This window comes from Mesoplodon bidens (assembly GCF_964165515.1).
Source record: "Mesoplodon bidens genome assembly, chromosome: 5".
Taxonomy (NCBI): domain Eukaryota; kingdom Metazoa; phylum Chordata; class Mammalia; order Artiodactyla; family Ziphiidae; genus Mesoplodon; species Mesoplodon bidens.
In genome coordinates, this window is record NC_138161.1 from 35,320,168 (window position 1) to 35,340,696 (window position 20,529).

At 37.0% G+C, this 20,529-nt stretch overlaps 1 protein-coding gene across 1 annotated transcript in view; it reads right to left on the minus strand.

Annotated features, from left to right (window-relative positions):
* Positions 1 to 20,529, minus strand: part of GBE1 (1,4-alpha-glucan branching enzyme 1) — a 296,584-nt gene that overhangs the window by 135,019 nt on the left and 141,036 nt on the right. Inside the window, exons 4-6 of the mRNA XM_081235731.1 lie at positions 9,743 to 9,868; positions 8,776 to 8,911; positions 5,856 to 5,946 (exon numbers count right to left, since the gene is read on the minus strand). Coding sequence (XP_081091857.1) covers positions 5,856 to 5,946; positions 8,776 to 8,911; positions 9,743 to 9,868 — 353 coding nt within the window. The remainder of the gene's footprint in view (positions 1 to 5,855; positions 5,947 to 8,775; positions 8,912 to 9,742; positions 9,869 to 20,529) is intronic.

Genomic DNA, 20,529 nt, shown 5'->3' on the forward strand with positions numbered 1-20,529 from the left:
AGAAACACAGTAATCAAATTGGCAAAAATTAAAGACAAAGAAAAATTATTGAAAGCAGCAAGGGAAAAAACACAAATAACACACAAGGGAACTCCCATAAGGTTAACATCTGATTTCTCAGCAGAAACTCTACAAGTCAGAAGGGAGTGGCATGACATATTGAAAGTGATGGTAGGGAAGAACCTACAACCAAGATTACTCTACCCAGCAAGAATCTCATTCAGATTCTATGGAGAAATCAAAAGCTTTACAGACAAGCAAAAGCTAAGAGAACTCAGCACCACCAAACCAACTCTACAGCAAATGCTAAAGGAACTTCTCTAAGTGGGAAAGAGAAGAGAAGAAAGGGACCTACAAAAACAAACCCAAAACAATTAAGAAAATGGTCATAGGAACATACATATCAATGATTACCTTAAATGTGAATGGATTAAATGCTCCAACCAAAGGCCACAGGCTCGCTGAATGGATACAAAACAAGATCCATATATATGCTGTCTACAAGAGACCGACTTCAGACATAGGAACACACACAGACTGAAAGTGAGGGGATGGAAAAAGATATTCCATGCAAATGGAAATCAAAAGAAATCTGCAGTAGCAATACTCATATCAAATAAAATAGACTTTAAAATAAAGAATGTTACAAGAGACAAGGAAGGACACTACATAATGATCAAGGGATCAATCCAAGAAGAACATATAACAATTATAAATATACATGCACCCAAAATAGGAGCACCTCAATACATAAGGCAACTGTTAACAGCTATAAAAGAGGAAATCGACAGTAACATAATAATAGTGGGGGACTTTAACACCTCTCTTACACCAATGAACAGATCATCCAGACAGAAAATTAATAAGGAAACACAAGGTTTAAATGACACAATAGACCAGATAGCTTTAATTGATATTTGTAGGACATTCCATCCAAAAACAGCAGATTACACTTTCTATTCAAGTGCACACGGAACATTCTCCAGAATACATCACATCTTGGGTCACAAATGAAGCCTCAGTAAATTTAAGAAAATTGAAATAATATCAAGCATTTTTTCTGACCACAACGCTATGAGATTAGAAATAAATTACAGAGAAAAAATCGTAAAAAACACAAACACATGGAGGCTAAACAATATGTTACTAAATAACCAAGAGATCACTGATGAAATGAAAGAGGTAATCAAAAAATGCCAAGAAAGGGCTTCCCTGGTGGCGCAGTGGTTGAGAGTCCACCTGCTGATGCAGGGGACACGGGTTCGTGCCCCGGTCCAGGAAGATCCCACATGCCGCGGAGCAGCTGAGCTCGTGGGCCATGGCTGCTGAGCCTGCGCATCCAGAGCCTGTGCTCCACAACAGGAGGGGCCACAACAGTGAGAGGCCTGCGTACGGTGAAAAAAAAAAATGCCAAGAGACAAATGACAATGAAAACATAATGACCCAAAACCTATGGGATGGAGCAATAGCAGTTCTAAGATGGAAGTTTACAGCAATACAAGCCTACCTCAAGAAACAAGAAAAATCTCAAATAAACAATCTAAACTTACACCTAAAGGAATTAGAGAAAGAAGAACAAACAAAACTCAAAGTTAGCAGAAGGAAAGAAGTCATAAGGATCAGAGCAGAAATAAATGAAATAGAAACAAAGAAAACAATAACAAAGATCAATGAAACTAAAAGCTGGATCTTTGAGAAGATAAACAAAATTGATAAACCATTAGCCAGACTCATCAAGTAAAAGAGGGAGAGGACTCAAATCAATAAAATTAGAAATGAAAATGGAGAAGTTACAACAGACACTGCAGAAATACAAAAGAATCCTAAGAGACTACTACAAGCAACTCTATGCCAATAAAATGGACAACCTGGAAGAAATGGACAAATTTTTAGAAAGGTATAGCCTTCCCAGACTGAACCAGGAAGAAATAGAAAACATGAGCAGACAAGTCACAAGTAATGAAATTGAAACTCTGATTAAAAATCTTCCAACAAACAAAAGTCCAGGACCAGATGGCTTTACAGGTGAATTCTACCAAACGTAGAGAAGAGCTAACACCTATCCTTCTCAAACTCTTCCAAAAAACTGCAGAGGAAGGAACACTCCCAAACTCATTTTATGAGGCCACCAATACTCTTATACTAAAAACCAGACAAAGATACCACAAAAATATAAAATTACAGAACGACATCACTGATGAATATAGATGCAGAAATCCTCAACAAAATACTAGCAGACAGAATCCAACAATACATTAAAAGGATCATACACCATGATGACGTGGGATTTAGCCCAGGGATGCAAGGATTCTTCAATATATGCAAAGTAATCAATACGATACACCATATTAACAAATTGAAGAAGAAAAACCATATGATCATCTCAATCAATGCAGGAAAAGCTCTTGACAAAATTCAACACCCATTTATAAAAAATCTCCAGAAAGTGGGCATAGAGGGAACCTCAACATAATAAAGGTCATATATGACAAACCCACAGCAAACATCATTCTCAACGGTGAACAACTGAAAGCATTTCCTCTAAGATCAGGAACAAGACAAGGATGTCCACTCTCACCACTATTATTCAACATAGTTTTGGAAGTCCTAGCCACGGAAATCAGAGAAGACAAAGAAATAAAAGGAATACAAATTGGAAAAGAAGAAGTAAAACTGTCCTTGTTTGCAGATGACATGATACTATACATAGAGAATCCTAAAGATACCACCAGGAAACTACTAGAGCTAATCAATGAATTTGGTAAAGTTGCAGGATACAAAATTAATGCACAGAAATCTCTTCCATCCCTATACACTAATGATGAAAAATCTGAAAGAGAAATTAAGGAAACACTCCCATTTGCCATTGCAACAAAAAGAATAAAATACCTAGGAATAAACCTACCTAGGGAGGCAAAAGACCTGTATGCAGAAAAGTATAAAACACTGATGAAAGAAAGTAAAGATGATACAAACAGATGGAGAGATATACCATGTTCTTGGATTTAAAGAATCAATATTGTGAAAATGACTATACTACCCAAAGCAATCTACAGATTTAATGCAATCCCTATCAAACTACCACTGGCATTTTTTACAGAACTAGAACAAAAAATCTTAAAATTTGTATGGAGACACAAAAGACCCCAAATAGCCAAAGCAGTCTTGGAGGAATCAGACTCCCTGACTTCAGACTATACTACAAATCTACAGTAATTAAGACAATATGGTACTGGCACAAAAACAGAAATATAGATCAATGGAACAGGGTAGGAAGTCCAGAGATGAACCCACGCACCTATGGTCAACTAATCTATGATGAAGGAGGCAAGGATATACAATGGAGAAAAGACAGTTCCTTCAATAAGTCATGCTGGGAAAACTGGATAGGTACATGTAAAAGAATGAAATTAGAACACTCCCTAACACCATCATAAAAATAAACTCAAAATGGATTAGAGGCCTAAATGTAAAACCAGACACTATAAAACTCCTAGAGGAAAACATAGGAAGAACACTCTTTGACATAAATCACAGCAAGATCTTTTTTGATCCGCCTCCTAGAGTAATGGAAATAAAAACAAAAATAAACAAATGGGACATTATGAAAGTTAAAAGCTTTTGCACAGCAAAGGAAACTATAAACAAGACGAAAAGACAACCCTCAGAATGGGAGAAAATATTTGCAAATGAATCAACGAACAAACGTTTAATCTCCAAAATATATAAAAAGCTCATGCAGTTAAGTATTAAAAAAACAAACAACCCTATCCAAAAACGGGCAGAAGACCTAAATAGACATTTCTTCAAAGAAGACATACAGATAGACAAGAAGCACATGAAAAGCTGCTCAACATCACTAATTATTAGAGAAATGCGAATCAAAACTACAATGAGGTATCACCTCACACCAGTTAGAATGGGCATCATCAGAAAATCTACAAACAACAAATGCTAGAGAGGGTGTGGAGAAAAGAGAACCCTCTTGTACTGTTGGTGGGAATGTAAATTGATACAGCCTCTATGGAGAACAGTATGGAGGTTCCTCAAAAAACAAAAAATAGAATTACCATATGACCCAGCAATCCCACTACTCAGCATATATCCAGAGAAAACCATAATTCAAAAAGACACATGCACCCCAATGTTCACTGCAGCACCCTTTACGATAGCCAGGTCATGGAAGCAACCTAAATGCCCATCGACAGACGAATGTATAAAGAAGATGTGGTACATATATACAATGGAATATTATTCAGCCATAAAAAGGAACGAAATTGGGTCATTTGTAGAGACGTGGATGAATCTAGAGACTGTCATACATAGTGAAGTAAATCAGAAAGAGAAAAACAAATATCATATATTAACGCACACATGTGGAACTTAGAAAAATGGTACAGATGAACTGGTTTGCAGGGCAGAAATTGAGACACAGATGTAGAGAACAAACGTATGGACACCAAGGGGGGAAAGAAGCCAGTGGGGTGGTGTGATTAACTGGGTGATTGGGATTGAGATATATACACTAATATGTATAAAATGGATAACTAAGAAGAACCTGCTGTATAAAAAAGTAAATAAAATTCAAAATAAAATGAAATAAAGTGCATTTGAGTCATCAGAATGGATGAGACCTTAAAGCTCCTTCATATAGATACAGAAGGGGATGGAGCCAAGGGCTGAGCACTGGGAGGGCCCATCTTTAGTGGTCAGAAAGAGCAAACAAAGTAAAGAAGAAGCAACGAAACATGTGAGAAAAATAATAGGAAAGTTTAATATTCTAAAAGCCAAGAGAAGAAAAAAGTTGCAAGAAGGTAGGAGTAATCAGTTGTGCCAAATGCTGCTGACAAGTAAGCTAAGAACTGATGACTGACTTAACAATGCAAAGGGCAACAGTATCCTAGACAGGAGCAGTTTCAGCAAAGTGGTGGAGCCCGTGCTTGGAATGAGTTCAACAAAGAAGAGGAGTGGAGGAATTAGAGACAACAAGGACAGATAACTCGTTCAAGGAGAAGTCCTATGAAGAGAAATAGGTGAAGGGACCAGTATCTTCTCTGTATGTCTGGAATGCTATCTACCTACTCCCACTTCACTCCTCCCCCCAGGTAACTCTTTTTTTTTAGATTTGAAACCTGTTTATCTCTTAATCATGTTTTAGATCTCAGTTGTAACATCAGTTCAGATCTAATCTAAACTGATTAGACCCCTGATTCTATGCTATCGGAGAAATCCGCCATCTTCTTCTTAGCTTTTATTACATGTGTAAATCATAATATGTATGATTATTGGATTTATGTCTGTATGCCACCACCCTGTAAGCTCTATGTGGCAGAGACAATGTCGGACTTGTTCAACTTGTGGTTATTTGGGTCAGTACCTCTCTGCATAGGACCCCTTGATGTCTTTCTGCCCAGAAAGCAATATTCCTTGGATTTCACCCTGGGAAGAAGGACAGTCCTTCCGTGGGTAGTATATATCCCACCAAGGGCCTCCTCAGTTACCTTCCTATATAAGTCAATCTCTTTCCAGAAAAGGATGTGAGCTCTAGCAATAATGGCTTCCATAAGTCAGGATCTTCTGACTGAAGCTTAGGCCTCCGAACATATCACAATTTCAGCAGGCTAACTGGATATTCTGTGCCAGAAATCATTTTGTGAAAAGCAATGTTAAATCAGGCCAGTCTCTAAGGCTCGATGAGAAGAGAGTCTATGATCTTAATTAAAGAAAATGCTCAGCTTCTATTAGCTCTATTAACCCTAAAATAGGTTATAAGACATCACACAAAATATAGAAATTCATTTCATTTTTTAAATGTTTTGTTCAGACAAGAATGGATATAATTTCTTTCATTTTACCTTGAAGCTGCAAAGAAGCTTGTGATTTGGTAACCAAAACTGGCATAGTAAGCATGTTCCATGATCGCCATCATCTGAATGCAATTGTATCCTGTATAAGCAAAGGTCAAATAGAGATTAAGAGCCACATTTTAAAAAAGTAATGAAAACAATATATAAACACAGCACCCTGTTCAAAAGGCATTAAATTTTACATATAATCTAGAAGATTTGGTCATTTTGAAAAGTTCTACTACTTTAACATCTTTGCTTGTCTGACCTTCTAACACAAAATCAGACAGTTAGTTCTTGAGGGTTATAGTCTAGCTATTTGAAATGTCTTCATTTTAATAAGTAATAAGTGATATGCAAATATACTCTTTATTTGGCTTTAGAATATTAAAGATGGCAATCTGCATATGCTAAACTTCAGTTGCACTTGTAATACGCATATCGAAGATTGTGAAAGCCAAATAAAAGTAACTGATTGCAGGCCATGTACTTTTAATTTCACCTTTTTCTTTATATTTCTCTTTTTTCTAGCATAAGATATACCATACCACTGAATCCATTTTTCTACAAGGTAGCTTTTATAAAACCAGCATTAATGCTTCCATTTTCCACTGTTTCTAGGACCTATAAAATTACTCCACAGTCATCCATGGGCACACGTGTGCGCGTGCACGTGTGCGCACACACACACACACACACACAAACATATCCTTCCTTTCTCTATCTGAAAATGTTTTGCTTTAACACTAAATGAATTGACTCAAATGAACTGACTCAGAAAGATAGGTATGTATTTTTTAAAATCCTTAACGCAAATATTTTTATTAATGTGTTTTTTTTTTTTTTTTTTCTTTTTGTGGTATGTGGGCCTCTCACTGCTGTGGCCTCTCCTGTTGCGGAGCACAGGCTCCGGACGCGCAGGCCCAGCGGCCATGGCTCACGGGCCCAGCCGCTCCGCGGCATATGGGATCCTCCCAGACCGGGGCACGAACCCGTATCCCCTGCATCGGCAGGCGGACTCTCAACCACTGCGCCACCAGGGAGGCCCAATTAATGTGTTTTTATAGTGTTTATTTTTACTTGTTGACAGTTTTGCTTTATTTATTTATTTATTTTTGGCTGTGTTGGGTCCTCGTTTCTGCGCGAGGGCTTTCTCTAGTTGTGGTGAGCGGGGGCCACTGCTCATCGCGGTGCGCGGGCCTCTCACTATCACGGCCTCTCTTGTTGCGGAGCACAGGCTCCAGACGCACAGGCTCAATAATTTTGGCTCACGGGCCCAGTTGCTCCGCAGCATGTGGGATCTTCCCAGACCGGGGCACGAACCCGTGTCCCCTGCATCGGCAGGCAGACCCTCAACCACTGCGCCACCAGGGAAGCCCCTATTAATGTGTTTTTAATGTAAGCAAATAATCAGAGTAAAAGAAACTTTGGTCTTTTAAAAAACTAAAAAAATCATTTTCTTCGAAGTAAAATATGGTAAAATTTTCAAATATGATTTAATTGCCTTCTGCAACATGCAAAGAAAATATTCCTATTCTGTTCTCAAAGTCTAATTCATGTCAATATAACTTCTTGTGCACATATTTTAGTACATAATTAATATTGGAACAATTACGAATTCATGTTCAGAACTGAGGATTCGTAAGTTTAAAGGATAACATAAACTCCATGATTCAGAATCTGTTGAAAAGTTATTACTGTTGGTTTTATTGTTAAAAAAAGAAACAAATTAACTCTATCAGGCCTGGTAGAAATATGTATATAAACTACTGCTCAATAATATAAATCAAGTATAATACTTAGTCACAAAATACAGAGTTTGTAGTTTATTTCTGTATTATATAACCAATATTATTCTTCTGAACAAGTAACAATTTATAGCTTTTATTATACATTTTATGTCATTCACCATTCCTAAACTTACTTATGGTCAGAGTACTGGGCTAGGTAATTCAAACACAAACATGAATAAGAAAATCCTTGTTCTGCTGAAACTTCTGCAAGATCCAGGTCATAAAAAATTTTTACAGTATGAAATGAGGGACCATCTCAAGTATAACAACATTAATATTTATTAAATATAATTTATATTAAATTATCCAAACATTTAATTAATTTTGGTTTCTGGAACCTGAACTCACCATCTCAGATAATCAAGATCCCTTATATAACTAAAAATTTCAACCATGAAAAACTTTTCCTCTAGCCAAAATGTGGACTGCCTACCAAAAGCAGACTAATTAAATGTAGTTTATCTTCCTGCCTAGCCACTGGAGCAGGTGCTAATATGCTGAGAAATGATAAAAAGCATTACCTATAAAAAGAAAATAACAGATCTAAAGCATTCTGAATCAATAATTCAGCAGTACACTATTCACTCTCCTGCTTGTTCCCATGAAGACAGGGTTTGTGTCATTAGAGTCCAATATACAAACACCTAGACCAATGTGACTCACACAGAAAGATGAACCACAAATATCTGTCTAAGAAGTCATCCAGACAGGAACTATATATACAATGACTCTGAAACAAAATGAGTTCTAGTCACCTTACAAATGTAAGATTTTTTTCCCTAACAAACTAAAACGAACAGGCTATAATCAATGACCACTTAAATTGATAAAAATTCTCTCCTGTAGAAAAGTAATTATGCTTATGTATTTATCTATAATTTTGGAAGCCATCATTTCACATTAAAATTAAAATTGAAATTGGAATAATATCTTGAATTCTTATGTTCTATCTTATTCCATTTCTCTTTTCTATGCTATCACTATTACAGGGCAATTTGAGAAGCCTAAAATAACATGCATTTCTATTACATATTTAATCTCTTAACACAAAAAAAGAGACACTTGTAATTAGCTTCTCTAATAAGAGAACAGACTCATTAAAATTTATCTGAATAAAAATCACAGTTATTACTTACCAAGGTCTTTGATTCTTGGTACTATATTGCATGTAAAATGTTTATAAGAAGCTATTTTTCCTTCATAGGAAGAAATTCCCACATGAGATTCATAAATTCGTAGACCTCTTGGCTTCTTTGGTTTGGAATGCTTAAACTACAGAATATTAAAATTACATATAGAATTAAGCCAAAAATGCAGGTATGACACTAACAGATTAAGCATGTTAAATGAAATGACAAATTAACTCAGTCAAACACTTTGAAACTCCTTCACATATAAAAGGCACTGGCTGCCTCCATTAAACTTTCTTTTGGAAAAAAAAATCCTTTTTAGGATCATGGTAATAGACCTATTGAAAAGAGTAGTCATGCGATGGCTTATGCCTTATCACTGAGTGAAGATGTATTTTGAGCCTAAGCCTTAGAGAAAACATAAGAACTGTGAAATGCATAATTATTAAATGCAAAGCATTTATCAACAAGCTTCGATAACTTAAAGGACAGAAAAGTGAGCTCCAAGATACCTGTAACTCTTATCAATAAGACAGCCTTAAAAATTACCCTAATTAATACATTCATGAGACATCTTGACTATTCGTTGTTCCTCAGGACACTGATCCTGCTTCAAGCCCATGACACTGAGAAATATTACACCACTGGAGAGTCTTTGATTAATCAGAAATTGTAGTTAAAATTTTAAAAAATCAGTATTCCTTATAGGTCAGTACATAGAGATTTAGTGTTCTTCCCCCACCCACAACTTCAGAAACACACGATAAAACAAAAACTCACTTTTATATTTTATTGACTACAGATGATGGACTCGTTTGCTATATATATATAGCAAACGAGTACACTATGATGTAAAATATTAAACCGGTGGTGAAGAGAGAAGTTGAACATTAAAATAAAAGTTATAAAAGTAAAAATTAATTTTCCTAGAAATATTGGAACATGCATTTATTTAAAGAGTTGTTGTTCTCACTTTATATGGGTGTTCTGGATCCCAGTGTACCCAATCATAATTCACATTTTCAGTGTCACGAGTCACATACTTCGCCCACGGTGAAATACGATACAAGATCTCTCCACTTTTACTCCTAATGACAACCTAAAAAGAGAACAAGATATTATTGCCTTAAAATACTTTCAAAACTCTAAGATGACGCATGATATTCTATGAGCACTGTGACAAGAAAAGGAGGAATGATCTTAAAACTGAAACTGCCTTCCAGATGTGTGACCTTAAGGATGTTTAAATTCTATGGACTTTGCTCTCCTCATCTGCCATGGTATATGATCCCCAAAGTCATTTCCAGCTTGAATATTTTATGATTCTCTGGCAATTTTCATCATTGCCAACCAACCATTATAGTAGTTAATTAAAGTAAGCATACATTATGAATATTATTGGAAGCTACTGTCAATAAATCAATCAACAGAAGGAACTGATCCTACTATATTTTTTAAAAAAGTGATGAGTTATATCACCCTCTTCCTTTTCCTTTTCATAGCAATTAAACAAAACATGTGTTTTGACTAATAATTGTATTATACACACAAACACACACACTACCCTACAAACATTTTCCACTTCTCAATTTCTTCTACACCTTATTCCAAGTATGCTTTATCATATGAAACCAAACATTTTCCTTTTTAACCATTTATTCCTATATTTGCCAATAGTATCACTATTGCTATCAGTACAAAAAATAACAATAAAAATGCAAAGGCAACTTTTATGGAATCCACCAGTTTAGACTTAATACTGAATAGAGGGCTTTGAATTTATCAGCATGGTTAAATAGTGAAGAGAGCTTCCAAGTGACTAAAATATAGCTTTTTAAGATTTTTTTAAATTAATTAAACCTTCTATGAGAAGGTAGAGTGTGACAAAAAATGTTCAGATCAGTAGCTGATCTGAATGCTGAATGATCAACATGCTCTCAGCATTGAGAAAGAACATATTCTTTGGTCTCCTTTAATAGAGAAAAGCTCAAGTATGCATAATTCTTGGTCATTAAATATTTGTAGAATGTTTTATAGTTTAGAAAGGGCTTTCATAGTCATATCTCACTTGATTCCAGAGAATCTTTTTTGGTTTTTTTTATTATTATTTTTTTTTATTAGTTTCTGCTTTATAACAAAGTGAATCAGTCATAAATATACATCTGTTCCCCCATCCCTTCCCTCTTGCGTATCCCTCCCTCACACCCTCCCTATCCCACTCCTCCAGGCGGTCACAAAGCACTGAGCTGATCTCCGTGTGCTATGCGGCTGCTTCCCACTATCTATCTACATTACATTTGGTACTGTATATATGTCCATGCCTCTCTTTTGCTTTGTCACAGCTTACCCTTCCCCCTCCCCATATCCTCAAGTACATTCTCAAGTAAGTCTGTGTCTTTATTCCTGTTTTAACCCTAGGTTCTTCATGACATTTTTTTTCTTAAATTCCATATATATGTGTTAGCATACGGTATTTGTCTTTCTTTTTCTGACTTACTTCACTCTGTATGACAGACTCTAGGTCTATCCACCTCATTACAAATAGCTCAGTTTCGTTTCTTTTTAAGGCTGAGTAATATTCCATTGTATATATGTGCCACATCTTCTTTATCCATTCATCTGATGATGGACACTTAGGTTGTTTCCAACTCCGGGCTATTGTGAATAGAGCTGCAATGAACATTTTGGTACATGTCTCTTTTTGAATTATGGTTTTCTCAGGGTATATGCATAGTAATGGGATTGCTGGGTCATATGGCAGTTCTATTTTTAGTTTTTTGAGGAACCTCCATACTGTTCTCCATAGTGGCTGTACCAATTCACATTCCCACCAGCAGGGCAAGAGTGTTCCCTTTTCTCCACACCCTCTCCAGCATTTATTGTTTCTAGATTTCTTGATGATGGCCATTATGACTGGTGTGAGATGATATCTCATTGTAGTTTTGATTTGCATTTCTCTAATGATTAATGACGTTGAGCATTCTTTCATGTGTTTGTTGGCAGTCTGTATATCTTCTTTGCAGAAATGCCTATTTAAGTCTTCTGCCCATTTTTGGATTGGGTTGTTTGTTTTTTTGCTATTGAGCTGCATGAGCTGCTTATACATTTTGGAGATTAATCCTTTGTCAGTTGCTTCATTTGCAAATATTTTCTCCCATTCTGAGGGTTGTCTTTTGGTCTTGTTTATAGTTTCCTTTGCTGTGAAAAAGCTTTGAAGTTTCATTAGGTCCCATTTGTTTATCTTTGTTTTTATTTCCATTTCTCTAGGAGGTGGGTCCAAAAGGATCTTGCTGTGATTTACATCATAGAGTGTTTAGCCTATGTTTTCCTCTAAGAGTTTGATAGTTTCTGGCCTTACATTTAGGTCTTGAATCCATTTTGAGCTTATTTTTGTGTATGGTGTTAGGAAATGATCTAATCTCACACTTTTACATGTCCCTGTCCAGTTTCCCCAGCACCACTTATTGAAGAGGATGTCCTTTCTACACTGTACATTCCTGCCTCCTTTATCAAAGATAAGTTGACGATATGTGCATGGGTTTATCTCTGCGCTTTCTATCCTGTTCCATTGATCTATCTTTCTGTTTTTGTGCCAGTACCACACTGTCTTGATTACTTGAGCTTTGTAGTATAGTCTGAAGTCAGGGAGCCTGATTCCTCCAGCTCCGTTTTTCGTTCTCAAGATTGCTTTGGCTATTTGGGGTCTTTTGTGTTTCCAAACAAATTTTGAAATTTTTTGTTCTAGTTCTGTGAAAAATGCCAGTGGTAGTTTGATAGGGATTGCATTGAATCTATAGATTGCTTTGGGTAGTAGAGTCATTTTCAGAATATTGATTCTTCCAATCCAGGAACATGGTATATCTCTCCATCTATTTGTATCATCTTTAATTTCTTTCATCAGTGTCTTATAATTTTCTGCATACAGGTCTTTTGTCTCCTTAGGTAGGTTTATTCCTAGATATTTTATTCTTTTTGTTGCAATGGTAAATGGGAGTGTTTTCTTGATTTCACTTTCAGATTTTTCATCATTCGTGTACAGGAATGCCAGAGATTTCCGTGCATTAATTTTCTATCCTGCTACTTTACCAAATTCATTGATTAGCTCTAGTAGTTTTCTGGTAGCATCTTTAGGATTCTCTATGTATAGTATCATGTCATCTGCAAACAGTGACAGCTTTACTTCTTCTTTTCCAATTTAGATTCCTTTTATTTCCTTTTCTTCTCTGATTGCTGTGGCTAAAACTTCCAAAACTAAGTTGAATAAGAGTGGTGAGAATGGGCAGCCTTGTCTTGTTCCTGATCTTAGTGGAAACGGTTTCAGTTTTTCACCATTGAGGACGATGTTGGCTGTGGGTTTGTCATATATGGCCTTTATTATCTTGAGGAAAGTTCCCTCTATGCCTACTTTCTGCAGGGTTTTTATCATAAATGGGTGTTGAATTTTGTCGAAAGCTTTCTCTGCATCTATTGAGATGATCATATGGTTTTTCTCCTTCAATTTGTTTATATGGTGTATCACATTGACTGATTTGCGTATATTGAAGTATCCTTGCATTCCTCAAATAAACCCCACTTGATCATGGTGTATGATCCTTTTAATGTGCTGTTGGATTCTGTTTGCTAGCATTTTGTTGAGGATTTTTGCATCTATGTTCATCAGTGATATTGGCCTGTAGTTTTCTTTCTTTGTGACATCCTTGCCTGATTTTGGTATCAAGGTGATGGTGGTCTCGTAGAATGAGTTTGGGGGTGCTCCTCCCTCTGCTATATTTTGGAAGATTTTGAGAAGGATAGTTGTTAGCTCTTCTCTAAATGTGTGATAGAATTCGCCTGTGAAGCCATCTGGTCCTGGGCTTTTGTTTGTTGGAAGATTTTTAATCACAGTTTCAATTTCAGTGCTTGTGATTGGTCTATTCATATTTTCTATTTCTTCCTCATAGAGTCTCGGCCAGTTGTGCATTTCTAAGAATTTGTCCATTTCTTCTAGGTTGTCCATTTTATTGGCATAGAGTTTCTTGTAGTAGTCTCTCATGATCTTTTGTATTTCTGCAGTGTCAGTTGTTAACTTCTCCTTTTTCATTTCTAATTCTATTAATTTGAGTCTTCTCTCTTTTTTTCTTGATGAGTCTGGCTAATGGTTTATCAATTTTGTTTATCTTCTCAAAGAACCAGCTTTTAGTTTTATTGATCTTTGCTATTGTTTCCTTCATTTCTTTTTCATTTATTTCTGATCTGATCTTTATGATTTCTTTCTTTCTGCTAACTTTGGGGGATTTTGGTTCTTCTATCCCTAATTGCTTTAGGTGCAGGGTCAGGTTGTTTACTCAAGATGTTTCCTGTTTCTTGAGGTAGGATTGTATTGCTATAAACTTCCCCCTTAGAACTGCTTTTGCTGCGTCCCATAGGTTTTGGGTTGTCGTGTCTCCATTGTCATTTGTTTCTAGGTATTTTTTTATTTCCTCTTTGATTTCTTCAGTGATCACTTCGTTATTGAGTAGTGTATTGTTTAGCCTCCATGTGTTTGTATTTTTTACAGATCTTTTCCTGTAATTGATGTCTAGTCTCATAGCATTGTGGTCGGAAAAGATATTTGATACAATTTCAATTTTTTTAAATTTACCAAGGCTTGATTTGTGACCCAAGATATGATCTATCCTGGATAATGTTCCATGAGCACTTGAGAAAAATGTGTATTCTGTTGTTTTTGGATGGAATGTCCTATAAGTATCAATTAAGTCCATCTTCTTTAATGTATCATTTAAAGCTTGTGTTTCCTTACTTATTTTCATTTTGGATGATCTGTCCATTGGTGAAAGTAGGGTGTTAAAGTCCCCTACTATGAATGTGTTACTGTCGATTTTCCCTTTTATGGCTGTTAGTATTTGCCTTATGTATTGAGGTGCTCCTATGTTGGGTGCATAAATATTTACAATTGTTATATCTTCTTCTTGGATTGATCCCTTTATCATTATGTAGTGTCCTTCTTTGTCTCTTCTAATAGTGTTTATTTTAAAGTCGATTTTGTCTGATATAAGAATTGCTACTCCAGCTTTCTTTTGATTTCCATTTGCATGGAATATCTTTTTCCATCCCCTTACTTTCAATCTGTATGTGTCTCTAGGTCTGAAGTGGGTCTCTTGTAGACAGCATATATATGGGTCTTGTTTTTGTATCCATTCAGTCACTCTGTGTCTTTTGGTGGGAGCATTTAGTCCATTTACATTTAAGGTAAATGGATGATATGTATGTTCCTATTCCCATTTCCTTAATTGTTTTGGGTTCGTTATTGTAGGTATTTTCCTTCTGTTGTGTTTCTTGCCTAGAGAAGTTCCTTTAGCATTTGTTGTAAAGCTGGTTTGGTGGTGCTGAACTCTCTCAGCTTTTGCTTGTCTGTAAACATTTTAATTTCTCCATCAAATCTGAATGAGATGCTTGCTGGGTAGAGTAGTCTTGGTTGCAGGTTTTTCTCCTTCATCACTTTAATTATGTCCTGCCACTCCCTTCTGGCTTGTAGAGTTTCTGCTGAGAGATCAGCTGTTAACCTGATGGGGATTCCCTTGTGTGTTATTTGTTGTTTTTCCCTTGCTGCTTTTAATATGATTTCTTTGTATTTAATTTTTGACAGTTTGATTAATATGTGTCTTTGCATATTTCTCCTTGGATTCATTCTGTATGGGACTCTCTGTGCCTCCTGGACTTGATTAACTATTTCCTTTCCCATATTAGGGAAGTTTTCAACTATAATCTCTTCAAATATTTTCTCAGTCCCTTTCTTTTTCTCTTCTTCTTCTGGAACCCCTATAATTCGAATGTTGGTGCGTTTAATGTTGTCCCAGAGGTCTCTGAGACTGTCCTCTGTTCTTTTCATTCTTTTTTCTTTACTTTGCTCTGCATCAGTTATTTCCACTATTTTATCTTCCACCTCACTTATCCGTTCTTCTGCCTCAGTTATTCTGCTATTGATCCCATCTAGAGTATTTTTCATTTCATTTATTGTGTTTTTAATTGATGCTTGATTCATCTTTAGTTCTTCTAGGTCCTTGTTAACTGTTTCTTGCATTTTGTCTATTCTATTTCCAAGATTTTTGATCTTGGAAATAGAATCTTGAATCATCTTTACTATCATTATTCTGAATTCTTTTTCAGGTAGCCTGCCTATTTCCTCTTCATCTGTTATGTCTGGTGGGTTTTTATCTTGCTCCTCCTCCTGCTGTGTGTTTTTCTGTCTTCTCATTTTGCTTATCTTACTGTGCTTTGGGTCTCCTTTTTGCAGGCTGCAGGTTCACAGTTCCCGTTGTTTTTGGTGTCTGTCCCCAGTGGCTAAGGTTGGTTTAGTGGGTTGTGTAGGCTTCCTGGTGGAGGGGACTAGTGCCTGTGTTCTGGTGGATGAGGCTGGATCTTGTCTTTCTGGTCGACAGGTCCACGTCTGTTGGTGTATCTTGGGGTGTCTGTGGACTTTTTATGATTTTAGGCAGCCTCTCTGCTAATGGGTGGCGTTTTGTTCCTGTCTTGCTCGTTGTTTGGCATAGGGTGTCCAGCACTGTAGCTTGCTGGTCGTTGAGTGAACCTGGGTGCTGGTGTTGAGATGGAGATCTCTGGAAGATTTTTGCCGTTTGATATTATGTGGAGCTGGGAGGTCTCTTGTGGACCAGTGTGCTGAAGTTGGCTCTCACACCTCAGAGGCACAGCACTGACTCCTGGCTCCTCAGTTTCGTATGATTCGTTGTCTATTCATGTATTCCACAGATGCAGGGTACATCAAGTTGATTGTGGAGCTTTAATCCGCTGCTTCTGAGGCTGCTGGGAGAGATTTCCCTTTCTCTTCTTTGTTCTCACACCTCCCGGGTCTCAGCTTTGGATTTGGCCCCGCCTCTCCGTGTAGGTCGCCGGAGGGTGTCTGTTCTTCGCTCAGACAGGACAGGGTTAAAGGAGTAGCCACTTTGGGGACTCTGGGTCACTCAGCCCGGGGGGCATGGAGGGGCATGGAGTGCGGGTGGAGCCTGCAGCGGCAGAGGCCGGCATGACATTGCACCAGCCCGAGGCGTGCCGTGAGTTCTCCCAGGAAAGTTGTCCCTGGATCCCGGGACCCCGGCAGTGACAGGCTGCACAGGCTCCCGGATGGGGGGCGTGGACAATGACTTGAGCTTGCACACAGGCCTCCCTGCGGCGGCAGCAGCCCCAGCGTCCCACGCCCGTCTCTGGGGTCCGCGCTTTCAGCCGCGGCTCGCGCCCGTCTCTGGAGCTCCTCCAAGCAGCGCTCTTAATCCCCTCTCCTCACACACCAGGAAACAAAGAGGGAAGAAAAAGTCTCTTGCCTCTTCGGCAGGTCCAAACTTTCTTCCGGACTCCCTCCCGGCTAGCTGTGGCACATTAGCCCCTTCAGGCTGTGTTCACGCCGCCAACCCCAGTCCTCTCCCTGCACTCCGACTGAAGCCCGAGCCTCATCTCCCAGCAGACAAGCCTCTCGGGCTGGTGAGTGCCGGTTGGCACCAATCCTCTGTGCGGGAATCTCTCCGCTTTGCCCTACCCAGGTACGTGGGGAGTTTCTTGCCTTTTGGGAGGTCTGAGGTCTTCTGCCAGCATACAGTAGGTGTTCTGTAGGAGTTGTTCCACGTGTAGCTGTATTTCTGGTGTATCTGTGGGGAGGAAGGTGATCTCCACGTCTTACTCTTCCGCCATCTTCCCCGGAAGTCTCCCAGAGAATCTTTATAACCCAAATATTAAGTGAGTAGCCAGAAGTTCCAAAGTCACCAACTGGCAGAACCAAAAGCTAAGCAGCGCTTCTGATACTCACTTCCTTTTTCTTAACAGGCTTTAATGGCACTTCCTTCAGATACAGAAAAAGAATAAATCATGATTTAAGGTGGAGGGGGCAGGTGAGTGGTGAAAAGGAACATCTAACTTACATGACCTCAATTCTATCTCCTTAGTTATGCCTCCCACTTATTAAAGCGTATCACAACTGTTTCTATTATTCAAATAGTCATCACAAAATGTGAATGAATAGGATCAACCCAGTCCCAGAGTGTTTTATCCCCCAAAATATATCCCTTAAGTCACATACATTTCTAGTATAATACACACAGTGATATATTTGAAAAAAGGCTTTTTACTCACTCATCAACCCAGGACAGGTTATGGGGAAATAAAATACCAGAAATCAGTTTTCAATGGATAGCACCCTGCCTAATCCATCCATCTATCTTTTCTCTTTTTTGCAAATGGCTCTACAACCCCTCTAAAGGATGATCATGAACCAATAAGTATTTTTCAAGGTGTCTGCTGGCAGAGAGAATATTTGAAACTTTAAGCAAAGAACATGAACAATTTCCTTATGCTGAATATAATTTTCACATTCTTTGGAACATTAACTTATTTATCTTGCTGTGCACATGAATGTCTTCAGAGGGTACTGAGTGACGGAAGTTGGAAGGAACAGTCCTTCTATGGGTTTTTCTCACTCCTACATGTTTTGCTGGGTACACCAATAAGGTCCTATTGATGACAGAGGCCATTTCTCAGAGTTGTGTTAGTAGCCAGCAACCCTGAGGAATGAGATAATGTCTCCCTTGAAGACAATGGACAGTTTTCCTTACTGCTTGCTATAAAAGAAATGATTCCCCAAGGTAAATACTCCTCACCTATGAGGCAAACTAGCTGTGTGCATGGCATCCATCTAGACCCTATAGTGTCACCCCTATAAGACTTAGAAAAAAAGGGGAACTAATGCAAGTATGATGCACATCCTGTGCCATGAGTAATAAAGTCATTTATCTCTGACTCAGGAGTCCTGTGTTTTCTGCCAGAATCCACGAAACAGTAACAGGTTAACTTATGAGCTTGCAGGTATGGCAAAATCAAATCCTACACCTGACAATGGATGACTTATTCATTTTGAATGACTTCAATATTTTTGTTACCAAAAGTTCTATTTCTTCATTTCTATTAGTGTTTTATATTAGACATTTTTGTTCATCATTTTTATTAATTTTGCTTCTTGGGGTGGAAACTTTTAATTATCTAATTCCTTCCTTTTTTCTTAGCAATAAAATCAGAGCCTGGATCCTTGAATGATACATAAAACAAAGCTTCCCACCACATCTAGAACACTTCACTGTAATCATTACATAAATGGTAAATTCACTTCTCTGTTCTTTAGGCTGCTGAATTTTGGATGTATTTTTGCTATAGCAGTCTAGATTTTACTAATAAACACACTTGCCAACAGTACCCACCTCACCTCACATTTGATTTACTGTTCCTAAGTTGCTGTGATAACAACTAAGAGTATTATAGTATACCTAAATAACCCAAACTTGAGAGACCTTCCAATGAGTAAAAAATATAACCTGCTGGACTAAATTTTGCTCCTGAAATGTTTTAGGGGGGAGAAAGGGGAGAGATGAGTGTACTTACTGAATTTGTGCTCTCTTGAGTTCAGATTCAGACAAAAGATTTTTGAGATAAAACTTTATATCATTTAATTTACAACCTCAAAATAGAACATGCTATATAGCAAATTGAAAAGAAAGTGCTAGCTTGATTGATCTTTCAATGATCGTAACTCTAATAGCTGATGGGTAGAAGAGTTCACTTGGTACTAGCAAACTGAAAGTCTCATATACTACTAGTATGAGTATAAAATAGCATGAACATTCTAAATAGCAATTTGGCAATATGATCAAAAATTCAAAAAAAAGTAATTCTCAGTGACTCAGCAATTCTAATTATAGATGTTTGCCCTGTAGAAATAATCAGAGAAGTGCTCAAAGAACTATATTCTTATCTATTAATCTTAGTGTTACTTTTATTAGCAAAAAGTGAATGACTGAATAGTGTATGCTTGTTAAAAATTATACCACTGAATTATATTGAAGGTTGCAAGAAAATTCTTTCAAGTTATAAAAAAGAATGTATTACATCTTCCTAATGTAAATATATACAAGTGGTTGCCTACAGATAGAGAAATTATTAATAGCTTTTATTTTCCAGTTGTATCTTTCTATATTGTTATCAATTCATTTCACTTTGTAGAGCTTCTATAAATCAGAAAAAAGTAAGTATTCTGATAAGGATTGCAAATAGATGAATTATACAATTGTGTACATATTTGTGGACCTGTGCTACCAAGTTCCATATATATGTGTGTATATACATACACTTTAAATATATTGACACACTGTTAAAAATAAAACTTTAAAAAGTATATTAGGGAATTCCCTGGTGGTCCAGTGGTTAGGACTCCATGCTTTCACTGCTGAAGGCTCAGGTTCAATCCCTGGTCAAGGAACTCAGATCCCACAAGTCATGTGGCCAAAAAAAATAAAAAGTATATTAATATCACAACATATCACTCCAATAAAAAATATATAAAATCACTTTAAAGAAATATATTAATGAAAATAATATCATGACGAACTTTTGTAGGGCAAATTGATAATTTGTATGATTATAACATTTTTTAACATGGTAAAAATGTCATTAGGCTCCTTTTCTAATGAGCCAAATTATCTCTTTGACTTATGGGAGGTTAACATCAAAAGACATTATTAAATTAAATAAAGAAGTGAATAAAATAAACCTCTACCTGTGCAAAAGTCAAATGGACTTAGTGAACTGTAAGAAGTCAAATTTTATTTAGAAAATGACATTTAAAACTCAAATATGCAATATAAGAAACAGTTTGATAAAATAGTGAAGACCTAAAAAATTGTGTTTGTGTGTGTATATTCATTCAGTCTAGGAATATCTTTTAGAAAT